The sequence below is a fragment of the Ostrinia furnacalis genome, unplaced genomic scaffold, assembly GCF_004193835.3.
Source record: "Ostrinia furnacalis isolate ACB-3 unplaced genomic scaffold, ASM419383v2 OfSCF7013, whole genome shotgun sequence".
Lineage (NCBI taxonomy): Eukaryota > Metazoa > Arthropoda > Insecta > Lepidoptera > Crambidae > Ostrinia > Ostrinia furnacalis.
The window spans coordinates 1451827-1469331 of NW_021137252.1; the positions used below are offsets into that span (position 1 = coordinate 1451827).

General features: G+C 35.2%; 1 protein-coding gene across 1 annotated transcript; it reads left to right on the forward strand.

Annotated features, from left to right (window-relative positions):
* Nucleotides 1–704: 704 nt before the first annotated feature.
* Nucleotides 705–1768, forward strand: LOC114363170 (uncharacterized). The gene is made up of 2 exons (XM_028318818.1): nucleotides 705–994; nucleotides 1233–1768. Exons 1-2 carry the CDS (start codon nucleotides 883–885, stop codon nucleotides 1691–1693), a joined length of 573 nt encoding a protein of 190 aa, XP_028174619.1. The 5' UTR covers nucleotides 705–882; the 3' UTR covers nucleotides 1694–1768.
* Nucleotides 1769–17505: the final 15737 nt, after the last annotated feature.

The following is a 17505-nucleotide window of genomic DNA, read 5'->3' on the forward strand; positions in this document are numbered from 1 at the left end:
TACAGTTTAACACTGCAGTACACGCGCCCCTTTTTTTACACCAATACACGCGCGGCCTACTCTGGCCTAAGCTAATTTAAAATCACTTTAAATCAGTTTGTAAACAATTTATGAATAAAATTATTATGTAAATGATAAAAGTGTTTATTATAGTTCTTTTATAATCAAAGTTTCTTTGTATAACTATTTGGGATAAAACATTATAAACAGATTAAAAAGTTGTAAATTTTTTGGACCAAAATTGCACTCTGAGATCCATGTTAGCAAAAAAAAAAAATACTGAAAAATATGATTTGTTTTTTATCTGTCATAGTATTCAAGACTTTCTACTGCCTGGTACATAGGGTAAATCCATTTTTTGCAAGTCTTCCATAATTTTTTTCGTGAGTGATTTCGGGCTTTTGAGTAGACCCGCAGTTTTGACGGCCAATTTTAGAAAAGTGCGTAGACGCCTAGCGACCCAAGCTTTACTGGCTTATTGACAATTTAGTCAACGAGGCTTTCTTGGAATGCCAGCTCTCTGGCGCAAGTTCTTAAAAAGTTATAGCGTAAAATGTTACCCTGGTCTACTCTAGTAGGCCACGCGTGTACTCTAGTGTTAATGATTTTTACTTAGAAGAAATTTCTGAGGAAAGGAATAACACTGAACCTATGCCCAGCGGTTCGAATAAAACATTAGAGGAATTATTGGAAATATTGCTTGAGAGTAAACAAACTAAATCTGAAACTCAGAATTTAGGGAAAATTGCAAGAGACTTTACCATTGAAAAGTTCACTGGCAGAAACTTAAATCCCTACCAGTGGATTAAGAATTTTAATAAAGAATGTGAACGGTTTCAAATAAAAGAGGATAGGAAAAAGATTGAGATATTGAAGAATTTTATGGAAAATTCCAGCATAGATTGGTATAGCTGCATGATTATGAAATTTACAGTGGAATCAGAATGGGAACAATGGGAGAGAAATTTTTGTGAAACTTTTGCAAACAAAGGATATTCGCCTTTGTCTAAGTAGTGTAGTGTCGAAGTAAAGTCATGTCGATATTCAGTAGTGTCGGAGTAACGTAATGTCGAAATAACGTTTGTCGGAGTTCAGTTTTTGAGCCAGTAAAAATAGTATAGTCTATGGCAGCTATACTCAACCTGCGGCCCGCGGGCCGCATGTGGCCCGCCGGGCCTTTATCAGTGGCCCGCGTACACTCAGAGATAATTGTATAGGTACTATNCAAGGATGGTCACCCATTAGATATGCTTTCGCGTTTAAGTATCAAGCAGGTTCATTGCTTGATTATGCCTTGAAAAAAGAAAAACTGATACTGGAAGTAAGGAAAACTATTGATACTGGAACACTTATAGATCTTATAGCATTTGGTTTACCCAGTTATGTGGCGGACAAAATTGATAGAGGAACTTTAGTAAGTACGGAGGATCTTTACAATAATATTGGACAGTTGGAACATCTTGTCGGGAGAAATAAATTCGACAAAAAAAATACTACACAATATTCTGATACAAAACAAAGAAAAACTGAAGAGAAAAAACCATGCTCAATTTGTGTGAAAGAAAAGAAAGGGAAACGTTATCACTCTGAGGAAAATTGTTGGTTTAAGAATAAAAACCAAACATCAGTTGTGAAGACTGTAAATAACTCGGAATTAGAAGTAGAACTGAACGAGGAGAATCAAAAAAACTAGAGGTGCCACCATTAATAAAAGTAAAGTTACTATTAAATGACACTTTAAATGTTTCTGGAATCTATGACTCGGGTTCAAATGTGTCATTAACCCATTAACGCCCAAATGAAAACTACGCTTAATTTCACATAGCCAATGTTTATTTTCTTTATAAAAATACTTCAGAAATAATACTAAACAGAAAGAAAACCAAAAACAAAATCAGAAGTTAGGTTTTCAGGGGTGTACAAAGTTTAGTACAATGGGCGCTTATGAGTCATGTTGAGCAAAGCCTTCTCCATACTGGCTCAGTGTTTTCAGGCACTTGCCATAAGATGTTTTGACTCAATTGAAACACACAGTAATTTTAAGCTGTCAAATCAGCTTGTTTGCTGGTTTATTTTGATTATAATCATTATTTCATATTTCTTCTTCATCAACTAGAGCAAGATTACCTACAATTATTTATCTTTTATAGGTCAAATATGTGCGCTACTATAATATTTGCGGAATGCTAGCTGATCTAAGCGACTATATGAGTTTACTATGCAGTGCAGTCTGCATGCATTTGAAATTGTCATGTCCACCATATAAGCGAACAAGACCCATCCACCGCTTTTTTCCTTTTACCTCAGTTTGGTAAAGTTCCATAGACTGTCCATCTGATCTAACCCACTAATCTTTTTATTATACTGGAGCTGGACACCCAGTGGTGCCTAACTCTACTTTTTTTATCAAGAGACCCCATATAATGACCTTTCCCAATGGTTCTAAACCATCAAAATTTGTTCCAATAGTACCCACATTATTATCTTTCAATCAATACTAATAAAATTATGTTTGCCTTGTCGAATCTGTCTCTAGGCTTTTTGTGAAAATCTTTGTAAGTAATCAAAGGATACCATTTGGTTCTATTGTCACATATGGTTCCAAAAACTATGTAACTAAGTCTCTTTAGGTCTACAAGTCGTAATTGGGAAAACAAAATGTTTCTTTTTGTTGTCTGTAACCCCATAAATAAAGAGCCATGTTATTGGAAAAAGATAACATTGATTACATATAAGAACTATGAAGAAATAAGTAAACACTCTAATAATAATGCCATTATTTTACTATTTTACGTAACATGTCAAGCGCCCATTGTACTAAAGTTAGTACAGCATCACTTTGGGAGTTATAGCATAAAAAACTTTCCATGAAATGAATTTTTTTATGTATTTTATATTAGGATATGTTGCTAGCTAATACACTAACAACTTATTCGGTATTTTGTGTAACTTCAACCTTGTATAAAAAATTGTCAACTATCCACTAGGAGATACGAAAAAATTACTGAAACGAAATCGCAAAATACCCCCTTAAGATTTTATAATTATGTTCTGTTTCATCTCAGGATGTAATGCATAGACCTTTGTTTACCGATTGGAATTATTTCCAGAGTTAAAATACCCACTAAATCAGATTTATCGTAACTTAAAGTTGTGTACAATTTATAGTACGGCGGGCGTTAATGGGTTAAANACGAACTCTCTGGTTTTGCGGTAAATTTTATTGATGACATTTTGATTTTTTCTAAAACATTTGAAGATCACATACAGCATATATCAAGACTACTCGAGGCAATACTGAAGGAAGGCTTTAGATTGAAATTTTCTAAATGTACTTTTGCAAAAACACACGCAAAATATTTGGGTCACATAGTAGAAAACAATTCGGTCAGACCATTGAAAGATTATTTATCAGCTGTTAAGGACTTTCCAGTTCCTAAAACAAGGAAAAATGTGCGTCAGTTCCTGGGGAAAGTAAATTTTCATCATAAATTCATACCACGCAGTGCAATCATCTTGGACCCGTTACACAATTTGCTACGAAAAGACGTAAAATTCATATGGACGGCAGAATGCCAGAAATCATTTGATAAAATAAAAGAAATGCTATGTTCAAAACCAGTTCTAAATATCTTTGACCCTGAACTACCGATAAATATTTACACGGATGCTAGTATCGAGGGCGTAGGAGCGGTGTTGAAACAGAAGGATAAAAACGGGGATATGAAGCCAGTAGCTTATTTTTCAAAAAAATTAACAGAGTCCCAAAAAAGGAAGAAGGCAATATACCTGGAGTGTCTGGCAATAAAAGAAGCCCTAAAATACTGGCAGCACTGGCTTATGGGAAAAGAATTTATAGTATACTCAGATCATAAACCACTAGAAAATATGAATATCAAAGCAAGGACTGATGAAGAACTAGGGGATTTGATGTACTATTTATCCCAATATGATTTCAAAATAAAATATAATCCAGGGAAATCGAATCAGGAGGCAGACTGCTTGAGCAGACACCCAGTTCTAGAACCTTTTGAGAACACTGATGATTGTTTAAAAATAGTGAATTTAATAAATTTACAAGATATAAAAGATGACCAACACAGAAATCAAGAATTACAAAAAGGAGAAGTTATTAAAGAAAAAGGAATTTACTACAAAAAGACTAGAAAATGGAAAAAGATTATACTGTCGGAGGAACTAAGTAAAAATTTAATAAGGGATGTTCATGACTCTTATTGTCACATTGGCAGAACTCAGATGATAAATAAAATAACTAAATTTTACACAGCAAAGAATATCATCACAAATATAAAACGAATTTGTGATGAATGTGAGATATGTATTAAGAATAAATCAAGGAGAAAACCAAAATACGGTTTAATGTCTCATTTAGGTCCCGCAACACGACCATTTGAAATTGTATCTATTGATACTATTGGAGGCTTTGGAGGATCACGGTCAACAAAAAAATATCTACATCTTCTAGTAGATCACTATACAAGATATGCTTATATTTCTACATCAAAGAGTCAAAGCTCCGGTGATTTTATTAAGCTAATGAAGAAGGTAACACAAAGTTACAACATACATATGGTATTAACGGATCAATATCCTGGTATAAATTCCAAAGAATTTAAGGAATTTCTTAGGAAGGAAAATATAAAACTGATTTTTACGGCTGTGGACACACCATTTTCAAATGGACTCAATGAACGACTTAATCAAACTTTAGTCAATAAAATAAGATGTAAAATAAATGAAGGTGAGAAAATAGCATGGAGTACTATCGCACAAAAATGTGTGGATAAATACAATGAGACAGAACATACTGTCACAAGATTTGCTCCAAAATACCTTTTGGAAGGGGATAATGTGAACATTTTGCCTATGGAATTGAAATCGAAATGTACTAAAGAAGACCTGGAAAGAGATAGGAAGATAGCTCTGGAAAACACAATAAAATCTCACAATTATAATAAGAAGATATTCGACCAGCGTAGAGAAGACTATAAATTGGAAGAGGGAGATAGAGTCTACGTAGAGAACGGAAATCGATTGAATAGGAAGAAGATGGATGAATTGAGAATTGGTCCATACAAAATTTTAAAGAAGATATCAAATACAATCTATGAAGTAGATACCGGCCACCAGAAATCGGAATCAAATTTCTATCACATTACAAAACTATACCCAATGCATAATGAATGAACAATTACTTAAAATAATTGTTCTCTCCTAGGGGGGGAGATGTAAAGAAAACCTATTTTGAGGTTGTCTTTGGTTTATTTTTTCTTTAAGAGTAAAATGTCATGTCACACGAGCATGTCATGTGTCATGGAGATGTATTTTATAAATTACCGATAAAATGTTAATATTGTTTTAAATCGGTTAATGAGACGGAATAAGAGCTTTGAATGTTAATTCTGTTATTTATTTTCAGGTGAGCTAACATTTTATTTAATAGAAAATTGAATTTTGTTTTGAAAACTGTAAAGTTAGGTTTTGAGCAATAAATCTGTTATTTATTTTCAGAAACGCATAAATGCTTTTATTTCGAACAATATCATTATATATATAGTCATAAATTACCTTTAATTTACTTGGAGTGTTGTCTGCACTTCGTGATTTCATTGAGCTATCACCCAAAGCAGTATCTTTTCATGCACCCCACGAGCTATAAATTTACATGAACAACGAATTAATTACTGTGCTAATGACACGTGCCATCAATTGCTTCAGAAACAACTAGACCGCATTACCCGATTGACTTGTATAAACTTGGAAGATCCATTCTCAAGTCGGAGTAAATAGTTGTTGAATAACGTATGAGTCGACCGATGCTGCTCGGTCACATCCGATTCCGAGGGCAGGGATGTCAAAACGGGAATGTCGATTTGTTTTGAAGAAGCATTTTTGGCATTGTCGAACGAAAGTCGCGTAACAAAGTGCACTTTTATGCAGCACGACTGTGCAATAGCATTGTTTGTCAGAATTTCAGCTTTGAATTTTTAACGGCGCTCCGTTTTAGATCCTATTTCGGCCGGTATTAAATCATGCTCTGGGACTCTGCGCCCTGGAGTGGCTTTAAATCGAATTTTCTGTCGAAAATTGTCCTCTCTTCAAATCTAATACATAACTGGACACTTTTAAGTATTGATAAGAGGTACAGTTACACATGATCATAAAATGACATACTTATAAGCATGTTTGAAACAAGCGTGCTCGAACAATCCGGAATGAGCATGCTTATGTTCACACATGCTACTATAGTACATAATGCTTAATATTGGCATGCTTTCGTGCTGGTAATGAGCATGACGTGTATTAATTACCTTAAGAATTAAAGGCTTAAGGAACGTCAGCTGTGGTTGAATTAACTTCAAAATAAAAGTAGGGTTGATTAAGTTTACAGGCGAATGACAATAAAATGAACTGGAATCCTTAATAAATCACGCCACTCAGCTCTGGGCGATTGACTTAATTAGCATTTAACGGTGAATTTCAAGGCGGAATTGAAAATCTAAATTTTAATGGGGATATTGGGGAGGGTTAGCGCCACAATTCAATCACCAGTAACAGGCATTTCGCGCCTTAATTTACTTCGGAATTAACTACACTGGCTCATCCAGATTATCTGAAGCGACATCTATCTATTTAGGTGGGCATTTGAGCTTAAGCGACACAATATCAGCATAGCATTCTGGTACACTATTTCTTCTTTTTAAGTAGGAATAAATAAACATTTCTTAAAAACAATTAACATTTCTTACTTTAATATCAAAAAAGTATAATGTAGTTTTATCTAAAAAAAACTTTATTTATAAATTGGTATTTAATATTTAGTGAAAATTTTAAACAAAAAATACATTACAGGTATCATAATAATGTTAATTAAAATATAGTAAAGACCTACGACCCTAAAAAAAGCCTCACACTTCAAGAGTCAAGTCACAACGTAATTAATTATTTATTATCTTAATAATAACATATTAAATACATAACCTAGTTTAGTCTTACTAAATCAAGTACTTAATCGTTAACATCCAACACAAAGAAAATGCCAATTAAGTTTAATTTGAGCATAGCTGGTGCAGCACTAGTCAGTTAATACTCAGCGCTGTCGTTATGAAAACTTCCCGAAGTCAATCTGCATAAAAAATGAGGTGACAGCCCTCGGCCCGGCCCATTTTAGGGTCCCACAGACTAAATAATACCCTGTTGTGGCATCTGTCAAACATGCGTATACAATCGCATCATGAATAGCGTCTCTATCTATTCGTAATACTAATTAAATTAAAAGGTACCTACCTCAAATAATACCTTCTCACGTTCAGATTACGATACCGATTTTTGTTACTAAGAAAATAATATTTGATTTATGGAACCCTCCAACTAAGCTAAAATACTTAGGCAAGTAGGTATTTGTGTTAGGAGTGGATTCATATTGGCAGTTGTCTATTTCTCTAAATACCGTGATGTCAAATCGAATTTTAGTCGTCAATTAGATATTTTTTCATCAAAGCTATACTTAGCAGGTTAATTAGTACGTAACATTTACTACTTTTATTCAAATACGGAACCCGAGTATCGCAAACCCTAGCTCTGCATGACCAGTTTTTGAGTGGTTAATCCGCTTTACATGATAAATGCTGGAACGTAGCTGTTAACATTTCAACGGCAAATACGAGTATCTACCTAGCTTCGGAAGCCGCTGGTACGATTATACGTAATTAAATATTGTTAATCAGGTAAAGCTTTTGCATTGAACAAATATTTTGGAGAGCCAAAACAAAATTAAATGTCTGCGGTATCCAGTCGCAGCAATTCAAAAATTCAAAAAATATATTTGAACACTGGTGGACGGAGGCCTCCACCATAATCTTACTATAACTCTTGTTTTGCCCTGCCCGCATCTAGATGCATCTCTTGACATTCACTAGTTCGTCGGTCCACCGTCAGGCCTCTCAGGCCTACAGACACTAGTCCTTAACATTATTCAAACATAATAATATGTTTATTTACAACGTCTACAAGCAACTAACAAGCTATTTAAAGGCAAAGAATTTCGTCAAAGCTATCTTGATCAAACATGCCCGTCTAGAAATAAATTCCACTCGTCGCGATTCGCGAAGGCTAGACCTAAATTTGATCTAGGTCAAAGTCTGATTGGGTTTAAAATAAATATTATAGGTCATCTTTCTATAGCCTTACGACATTCACGAGTAGAAGATTCGAAAGAGATCTTTAAATATAATCGAATCTAGGCAGTTGGGGCAGCAAGGTGGAGGCCACACACCTACCGGAAAACGCAGCGTGGGACGTCCACTCACAAGGTGGACCGACGACTTCATAAAGGCAGCAGGAAGGCGTTGGATGCGGACCGCTACCAACCGGGCGATATGGAAAATGGAAATCATTGGGGGAGGCGTATATTCAGCAGTGGACGTCCTGTGTCTGAAATGATGATGATGATGAATCGAATCTATTATAATTATCTCACAGATAGTCTCTTAAAATTCCTAGTATCATTTAAGACAGTTTTATAAAGTATTATATTGATTAAATAATTCAAAAGACAGTTTCATCATACTTATTTACTCTTCTCTTATCATCGCAATTGTAAATAAATAAATATTTGCAACTAAGCTTTATAGCAATAAAGATGTGAATTTTAAAATCTTTGCACAGCAAAGCACTCGTTGCATCTCGGAAACTTCTTTATGCTTATTAATATTTCTATCATTTCAAATGCAATTGATATCGAGAACATTTTCCTCGTTTTCCGTATCTTTTCATTTTTGTCTCTTTATTTACGTTTCCCTGAATATAATTATTGTGCTTCTTTTGATGAAAAGATAATAAAATGCGGTTGCCTCTTTGTAATCATCATTCATTTAGGAAAAATATCTTACATGATACGCATTAACTAATACAAAGCATAATAAAGTAATGAGAAAGAATTTGTTTCAGAGTTATATACTCGAATTTTGTTTATTTTAAAAAAATATAACAATGAATTACTGGAGTGCACGCACAATACACTCTCGAGTAACTTTATCTGCTTTAATTCTTATAAATTGTAATAAATAAGAGGGTGACAAGCCGACTTTTTTCAGCCATTTGTTTTCTCAGCACTCAAGGTTCGGACAAACCAACGCGTGCAGCGATGACGATGGCGATGGCGACCACTGCGCGTGCAAAAGTTGTTTCACACTGCCGCGACCGCGATGGCGATTACTNGCTTTTATTTCGAACAATATCATTATATACATAATACAAATTAAAACATTTTACTTTCCACCTTTTGCAGGAAAAAAATACCAATTGATTGGACTATTAAGTTTAAAAAAATATGTCATAGCATGAAAAATGAGAAAACATCAATTAAATTAGCCTTTTTTTGACAAAACTCATTAAGTAGGTAGTCGTAGGGCGGCATAATCGGTTTTGCACGCGGGCGACGAAACAGCTAGCGGCGGGCCTGCTGGCACAGAACCGAAATACCTGTAAAATGCCTCCGTCGTTACCGGCATTAGTCATGACGTGTTCTTTCATCGTCGCTAACGAGCTGTCCCAACGCTGAACTAATTTGAAAATTTGAAGACCGTGTGAGGCCGTGACGACACAACGAAGCTTGGTTCAGTAGCTTAGCTTTATGTAAACTTTAGGGCCTAAAGGTTTTGTAGACTTTAGCCGAAACTTTAGGCTGAAGTCTATAAACCCAGTGTTTTCAGCATCGGACTATCGAGTCCAGAGAGCGCTAGTTCGAGCCCCTAATTTCTTGACTATTGGTGAAACCACTTTTATTTAACAAAAGCATATTTTAGCTTGGATAGAAGAAACATTAAATGCTATCAAAGACAGAAACGAAGTTGCAGGCGTAGAAGAAGCATGTAAATATAATAACCCTCCTTTTGCTTTGCCGTACCTAGTCGGGTAAAAATTGGAACTGTGGGGTTACTGTATCATTGTATTTTATAACGCGGAAGAGTTCACGTTTTTAAAATAGAGTTCTGGGTAGTAAAATATCAATTATTTCCACAAAGGGCTAAATAAACGTCTAAATTAGCGTTTAAGTAAATAATTGAACAAAGGGCAAGGAAGATAAAGTAAAGTAAAATCTTCTTGTTTTCTTCTCTCTTAACTTTACAAAGATACTTTTTACTGAAATTTCATCTGGCAGAAAAAAAAAAAGTTTATTTCAAAAGGTTTTATTTCCAAGGAGTTTACTTTAAACACGTCGCTACCGTAATATGTGACATTGTTTATGATACGGTTCAAATAACCCATACAAAACTCAAACAAATAGCAATATGATACCTTAAATTTCTTTCCACAACAATAAATAGGTAGTTGTGTGTTAACAAAAAAGTATCACTTTACTCCAGTATTTTAGCAGTTGGAAGTAGTTCAGCATACAATAGCAAACGTTGTAGCATAGAGCGCTGGTTCAAAGGAATACTTCCCGAGGTTCCATATTAAGACGTATCACGAGAGCACTAGGGTTGCCAGTATCTATTACTTAAGCACTATTTTCTTTATACCATGTTCTTACGCAAATAAAGTGTTAAATTAACCCTTCAAGTACCAGCAAATCGAGACATTATGAAATTGTATATTATGGATCATTATAAGCGCGAAAGTTTGAGATGTTTGTTGTTCCTTCATGCAAAAACTGCTGAAAAAAACAGATTTAAATAAAAGTTTCCAATTTTGTAGATAGCTCTAACTAGTTAAACTGTTACTGTACTGTTATTGTAACTAATTAACTATCTGTACCTGTATGTATTATAGATTTTTCTTAAAAGAATGAATGACCTGAAAATAAAGCTTTTTGAGTGAAGCCTATCATTTGCCTTGTTATTTGACAAAAACATTGAATAAATTATTTTTTACTACTGAGGAGGGAAGGAATTTTGTTGCTGTCCTAATAAGTTTGGTGTCGGTAATTAGATGTCAAGTAATTATTTTTGTTTCTTTCTTAAATACTAACCCCTTGGGCGGCCTTGGGGCAACCCTAACGCCGGTGACTCACGCGCAAAGGTGGGAGCGAAAAGCGCGCAGCTCGCGCACCGGTATTGTTTTGTTTTGCCGTTGAATGGTTACTCGATGATATCATGCTCTTGAGGGGTTAATTTATATTTTATAGGGAAAAGCAGGGTTTTAGAGATATAAGTCAATAATTATAATTTAATCAGAAAAAAATTACTTGGAAGATGTTTGTTGGAGGACTGCAAAAGAGCATTTCTGGAATTTTATGGACATGATAAAGAAAGAAAATCACTAGTGTTTTTTTCTATATGTATTCAGAAAATTTAAATGAACAGTAGTAAGTAACTATTATAATAGGTAAAGTGATTAAAAACCTGGATAAAGTAACATTCGTGAACGAAAAACTTTATGGAACGAAGTGACATCCAAAAAAATGCCGCTGCGAAGCGATTTCGGAATTACAACTGACAAGATCGCAACTTTGTCTAGGATCGTCTTTACATTATTGAAAATTTCAAGAAAAACTTACTTAATTAAGTTATCATCATGTAACGTCAAGCGTCTCTACATATCCCTAAACAACTATAAAACATGTTACAATGTATTGATTGCCCCCTAATAGAATTGTAGCCGATAACTAATTACCATATCAAATCAAATGGCTCTATGTCCCAGCCAGGGCCGTAACTAGCAATATGTGTATCACATTGTTTAACAATATGTGTATCACATTGTTTAACAACCTTCCAGACAATTTAAAAACTTTGGACTGTAAGCTATTTAAAATAAAATTGAATGAATGGTTATTTGAGTACTGTTTTTACAGCGTGAATGAATTTATGGATTATAAAAATATGACAATGTAAATGTAGATAAATAATAAATTGACTAAAGTAATGTAATGATATAATTGAATGTAATGTTAATAAGAGTGATCCTACTGACTTACCACTTGACAAAATGTATTTGCACACCTGCATGCAGGTTGAATACTTGTACTAAAAATTTTTTGTAAGAACCTTATAACCTGTATTCTGGCAAATAAACGCTTCTTATTCTTATTCTTAGGAGCATTGTGGATTTGAACCAAACCTAAATAAATAAAAAAAGACATTTGACATTTGTGGTGACATTTAATGTTAAGGTAGGGCAATTAAAAGACATTTAATTGCCCTACCTTAACATCTATGTATTTTTTTATACATATTAACTACTGATTGTTTTTACGATTTTTTAATATAATTGAAAAAAAGCAACTTCATGTAATCTTTATGTACAAATGGCGCACAATTAAGTAGGTACAATTTTTTTTTCTACTTCCCCTATCGGGTAAGTACCGCTGACCTACCTCAAAATCTGGGTTATTCCATGGGTTATCTCTGGCTCCGGCCCTGAACCCCGGCTGATGTGCAAGCGCATAGAGAAAGCGCCCGAGGGGTGTGCTCCGTGACATTTGTCTGACAGGTCGGAAAGCGCGGGAAAACGCGCCACGAAGCGATCGTTACATGCAGATTTTGAAGATAACACCGGCGCCGCTTTAAACTTTCACGTGAGCAAAACGAATGACAAACGAAAGCTGATTTGTTGGGAACGCGGCGTTTGCGAACAATAGTTTGCAATTTGAACCAGAACACGTGTTATAGCTTGATAATAAACTTTAAATAATAACTCTATCCTACTTAAATACTAGCTTTCATAGCCTAGAAATAAGGAACTCATAAATATCGGATTTCATCCACAGATCTAAAAACAAACAACAACAAATAAATACAGTGATAAGTTATATGGAGTCTGTCATCTCTCAGTTTAGATTAGATTTACCATTGCAGACTGAAACCCCAAATAGGTACATGAAAATTATAAATAGTTTCATTATTTTTAGGGCTCGCAAAGTTTGACCACAAAAGAACACCAAAGTCCTATTGAACATTATTAAAACTTTAGTGATTATTAAATCGGTAATTATACCGAACCACGGTAATGAACTATAACGTAACAAAGTTCTCCTACTTAACTAATGGTTGATTCAAGGGCTTCATGCTTCAATAACATTAGTGTATTGCTGTGAGTAAAACCAAATAAAACTGATTCACCTTGGGAAACGCCATTATCTAACTACCGTCTTGTCCTAATCAGAATAAACAAACATTAGTCGGATACTATTTAAAGAAGTCCTTACATCCGTGTTTGTTTGTGTATAACAATTACTAATTTTCAATCCAGTTTGATTATTTATTTATCTGTATTTCCAGGTTCAGCAGAGTAGAATATGACCTCGCCAACTCTTCCCGTGGCCGCGTGGGTGTCGTAAGAGGTGAAAATGGAGAAATATGCGAATATCAGACCTTCCAAACCCATCTGGCCAGCGTGGGAAAGTATAAGCCAAAACCTACATTATTTGAATGTTATTAATAGATTAAAGAGGTTCCTCTTGTGGAGACTAAACTCAGGGTGATAATCAGACAACTTTTGTTTCCAAAATAAAAAGTATTATAACTAGGTACATAAGATGCTTACATGTGGCTTGAAGTGCCATCATCCGTACAGCCGAACTGAAACGCAATGGTCCATTTCCATTCCCGCGGTTTCCCGCGTCCCGCCGACGCCATTTTCGGTCGGCGCTCGCGCATATATGGCGCTTGTTTTCAACTAGTGTCTGAATGCATTTGTCTGTTCGCTATTTGAATGCCGAATGACGTAAAAGAAATAATAAAATGTGAGGTTATCTATGTAGCAAACAATCTACGAAACGGGGTAAAAGTGACATGTTTCTTTTTAATCTAAGACCCTTTATTTATACTTTACTGCGTCCATCCCTGCAAAAAAGTGTATGATGGGCCGTAAATCCGTAATTCTCAATTTGTGCACTTTGTCTTCTAAAAATAATTTGCGAATCTATTCAAGTCTTGTGGCAGCCCTACACCACAGACACCACAGTATATTTATCTACTGTGCCTACACGATATAACGAGAAAACTCGAAAGCTCGGAAGAAAAGCTGTAAAAAGCACGTTGCAAATTTTTCTTTACGACATGTGTAAAGTACAGTCAGTCTTTTAAATATTAGTTTGTAAGTATACAAAGCTTGAATCACTTAATCCTAGGTTATATTACCAAATAGGACACAAAAAAAATTGTTCATTTTTATTAATTCCCAGTTTAGTCTGGAGTTCTGGAATCTAGTCATAATAACATTCGAATTAGATAACTTGACTGTCTGAAGTCTCGCTGTCGTTTTGACATAACAACCTTTTTATCAAAATACTTTAAAACCACAATAGCCTGTAAACTTAAAAATAAAGTTTGATCAATTCCACAGTCAACTGTACCCCAAGACTTGAAACATTTTCCAATAATTAAGTTTTTGTAGCGCCCGTGTGATTAGCGCTCGTTCCGCATGCGCTATAAAAACTGGCCCTTAGTAAGGAAAAGGCCCTTAGAACTGCCTTAACAACACTCATTAAGAGATTGATTTAGATAGGTACGAGAAGTTTAGCAAGAAGTAAGTTTCATCGGGTGTTCCTATAATAGTTATAGGGTGTTCCAAAATTAGTAAGTTACACTAACACTAAGAAAAATACGTGTTCACTTTTTACCCGACTGCACCAGAAGGAGGGTTATTTGATAAACGTAACCACACGTTTCTTTAATTTAGAAGTTGATAGCTAATTTGACCAAGACAAAGCAAAAAATCTTTGAGCTGGATTCATTATGACGTGTGGAGCGAGGTTACTCCTAATTTCGAATTTCGAATGTTGCCATCCCTCTTACGCAAAGCCAGATTCCAGCATGAGCGACATTCCTGCAGGACTCTCAAGTGCTCAAAGTCTCAAACCAGCCAGGTATCGGTCAATGTGAAAATACTTACTGCATGCACACACACATAGTTTACTGTTAGATTACTCGAACTCGGTATGCCTTTGCCTGATGAAGCCGCTTTTGTAAAAAAGTTTCACTAGACATCAGGCCAATGGCCTCCGACCGACATCTATGCGATTTTCTTGGAAGTTTTCTTTATCTATTTTGCTACCAAATAAGGATATCATTGCTCCAAATATACAGTTAAACCAGTCTAAAACAAGTCAACTACATTATTACGGAACCTATAAATAACATTAGCAATTCCATCTACTTGACAATGGGCTCACGTCACAGTGGCGCCATAGTGTACGTTACGAGCAATTAAATATAAACAAGAGCTTTCAATTTTGAACCCTATAACAATGTTATAAGACTGCAACACCTGTACACACGTGTTCCCGCGAAAATCCCACGAAGAATGACATTTCTAATCCTAGGCGGCATTCCGGTAATTCCAGTATCTTGCGAAGATACAATCTCTAACTTATCAGAAGACTAGGCTCTATGGCTTTAGATGTCTTTGCTTGTCTTTTTTTTAAAACGTTAAACTTACGGTTATTCTGTGCATTTTAAGCAGTATTCGCACACAAGGGCATACAAATGGCCAGTACTTATTCCTGTTTCTATGTTTGCGAAGACAACAATCAACCATAAGCTTCTCCCTGACCTCGGAAATAGGTGATATGCGCTTGCTTACATATACAGTTAAAAACTTAATTTAGGTAGGTATTTTATAGGCTTTTTACTTTTTAGGGTTCCCTAGTCCTGACAAGGAACCCTTACAGTTTCGATATGTCTTATAAAATTTCTTAACCAGTAAAAATTCCTTAGAATAAAATATGAAGTGACTTTAGATGAAGTAATTGCTTGCTTCTGAAATATATTGTGTAACGACGCACATCTACGGAACTGCGCGTGGCACGACATGACACGCACTTGGCCAATTTTTTTTCTTTCTTGACCTAAAGCCAGCTTTGACAAAAATAAACGGTTTTTTTTTTAATCTTAATCTAAATTAGATAATCTACATCAGAAAAAAAAAATAACCAAAACGCAGTAAGAAGGTAAATACTTTTTTCTTGATTTTTCCCTTTTACAAAATCCGATATTTAATTCATCTCAAGTATGTCAAAGGGCATCAGCTGTATTATGCCATTCGCATTGGAAACTAATAAAATGCAAGAGCTTTATTACTTTATGATGCAAGCCACCGAAAGAACATGCTTCAACAAATTAATGCATTTAAGGCAATATTCTTTGGCACGACTGGCGTTTGAAGTTTATCATAGGTNTTAATGTATTATTATAAAATTTATTCTCTAATAAAAACTACTTGTTAATTTATTAATTCCCAGTTTAAGGTGAATCAACCTGATTGTCTGAAGCACAAAAGTCTCACTGTCGTTTTGACGTAACGAAACACCTTCCTTAACATTTTTTTTTCTCAGTTATGCGCTACAAACGCGCCTATAATAAATATACAAGCTGTATCAATTCCACAGCTAACTGTACCCTAAGACTTTAAACATTTTCCAATAATTAAGTTTTTGTAGCGCCCGTGTGATTAGCCCTCGTTCCGCATGCGCTATAAAAACTGGCCCTTAGTAAGGAAAAGGCCCTTAGAACTGCCTTAACAACACTCATTAAGAGATTGATTTAGATACGAGAAGTTTAGCAAGAAATAAGTTTCAACGGGTGTTCCTATAATTAGTTATAGGATGTTCCAAAATTAGCACGTCACACTAAAACCGGGAGATAGATGTGCCTAATGGCCGGTTTCACCATAAATCCCTAATTTATAAGTGACCCCTATCTATGGTAATACGTAACAGGAATTTTGTTTTCATAGGGGTCACTAAAAATTAGGGATTGATCGTGAAAAGGGTCATAAGACGCGTCAAAACAAGCCTAATGTGTCCTAAGAAAAATACGTGTTCACTTTTTACCCGACTGAGCCAGAAGGAGGGTTATTTGATAAACAGAACCACACGTTTCTTTAATTTAGAAGTTGATCGCTAATTTAACTAGACTACCAAGACAAAGCAAAAAATCTTTGAGCTGGATTCATTATGACGTGTGGAGCGAGGTTACTCCTAATTTCGAATTTCGAATGTTGCCATCCCTCTTACGCAAAGCCAGATTCCAGCATGAGCGACATTCCTGCAGGACTCTCAAGTGCTCAAAGTCTCAAACCAGCCAGGTATCGGTCAATGTGATAAATACCTACTGCATGCACACACACATAGTTTACTGTTAGATTACTCGAACTCGGTATGCCTTTGCCTGATGAAGCCGCTTTTGTAAAAAAGTTTCACTAGAGATCAGGCCAATGGCCTCCGACCGACATCTATGCGATTTTCTTGGAAGTTTTCTTTATCTATTTTGCTACCAAATAAGGATATCATTGTTCCAATTATACAGTTAAACCAGTCTAAAACAAGTCAACCACATTATTACGGAACCTATAAATAACATTAGCAATTCCATCTACTTGACAATGGGCTCACGTCACAGTGGCGCCATAGTGTACGTTACGAGCAATTAAATATAAACAAGAGCTTTCAATTTTGAACCCTATAACAATGATATAAGACTGCAACACCTGTACACACGTGTTCCCGCGAAAATCCCACGAAGAATGACATTTCTAATC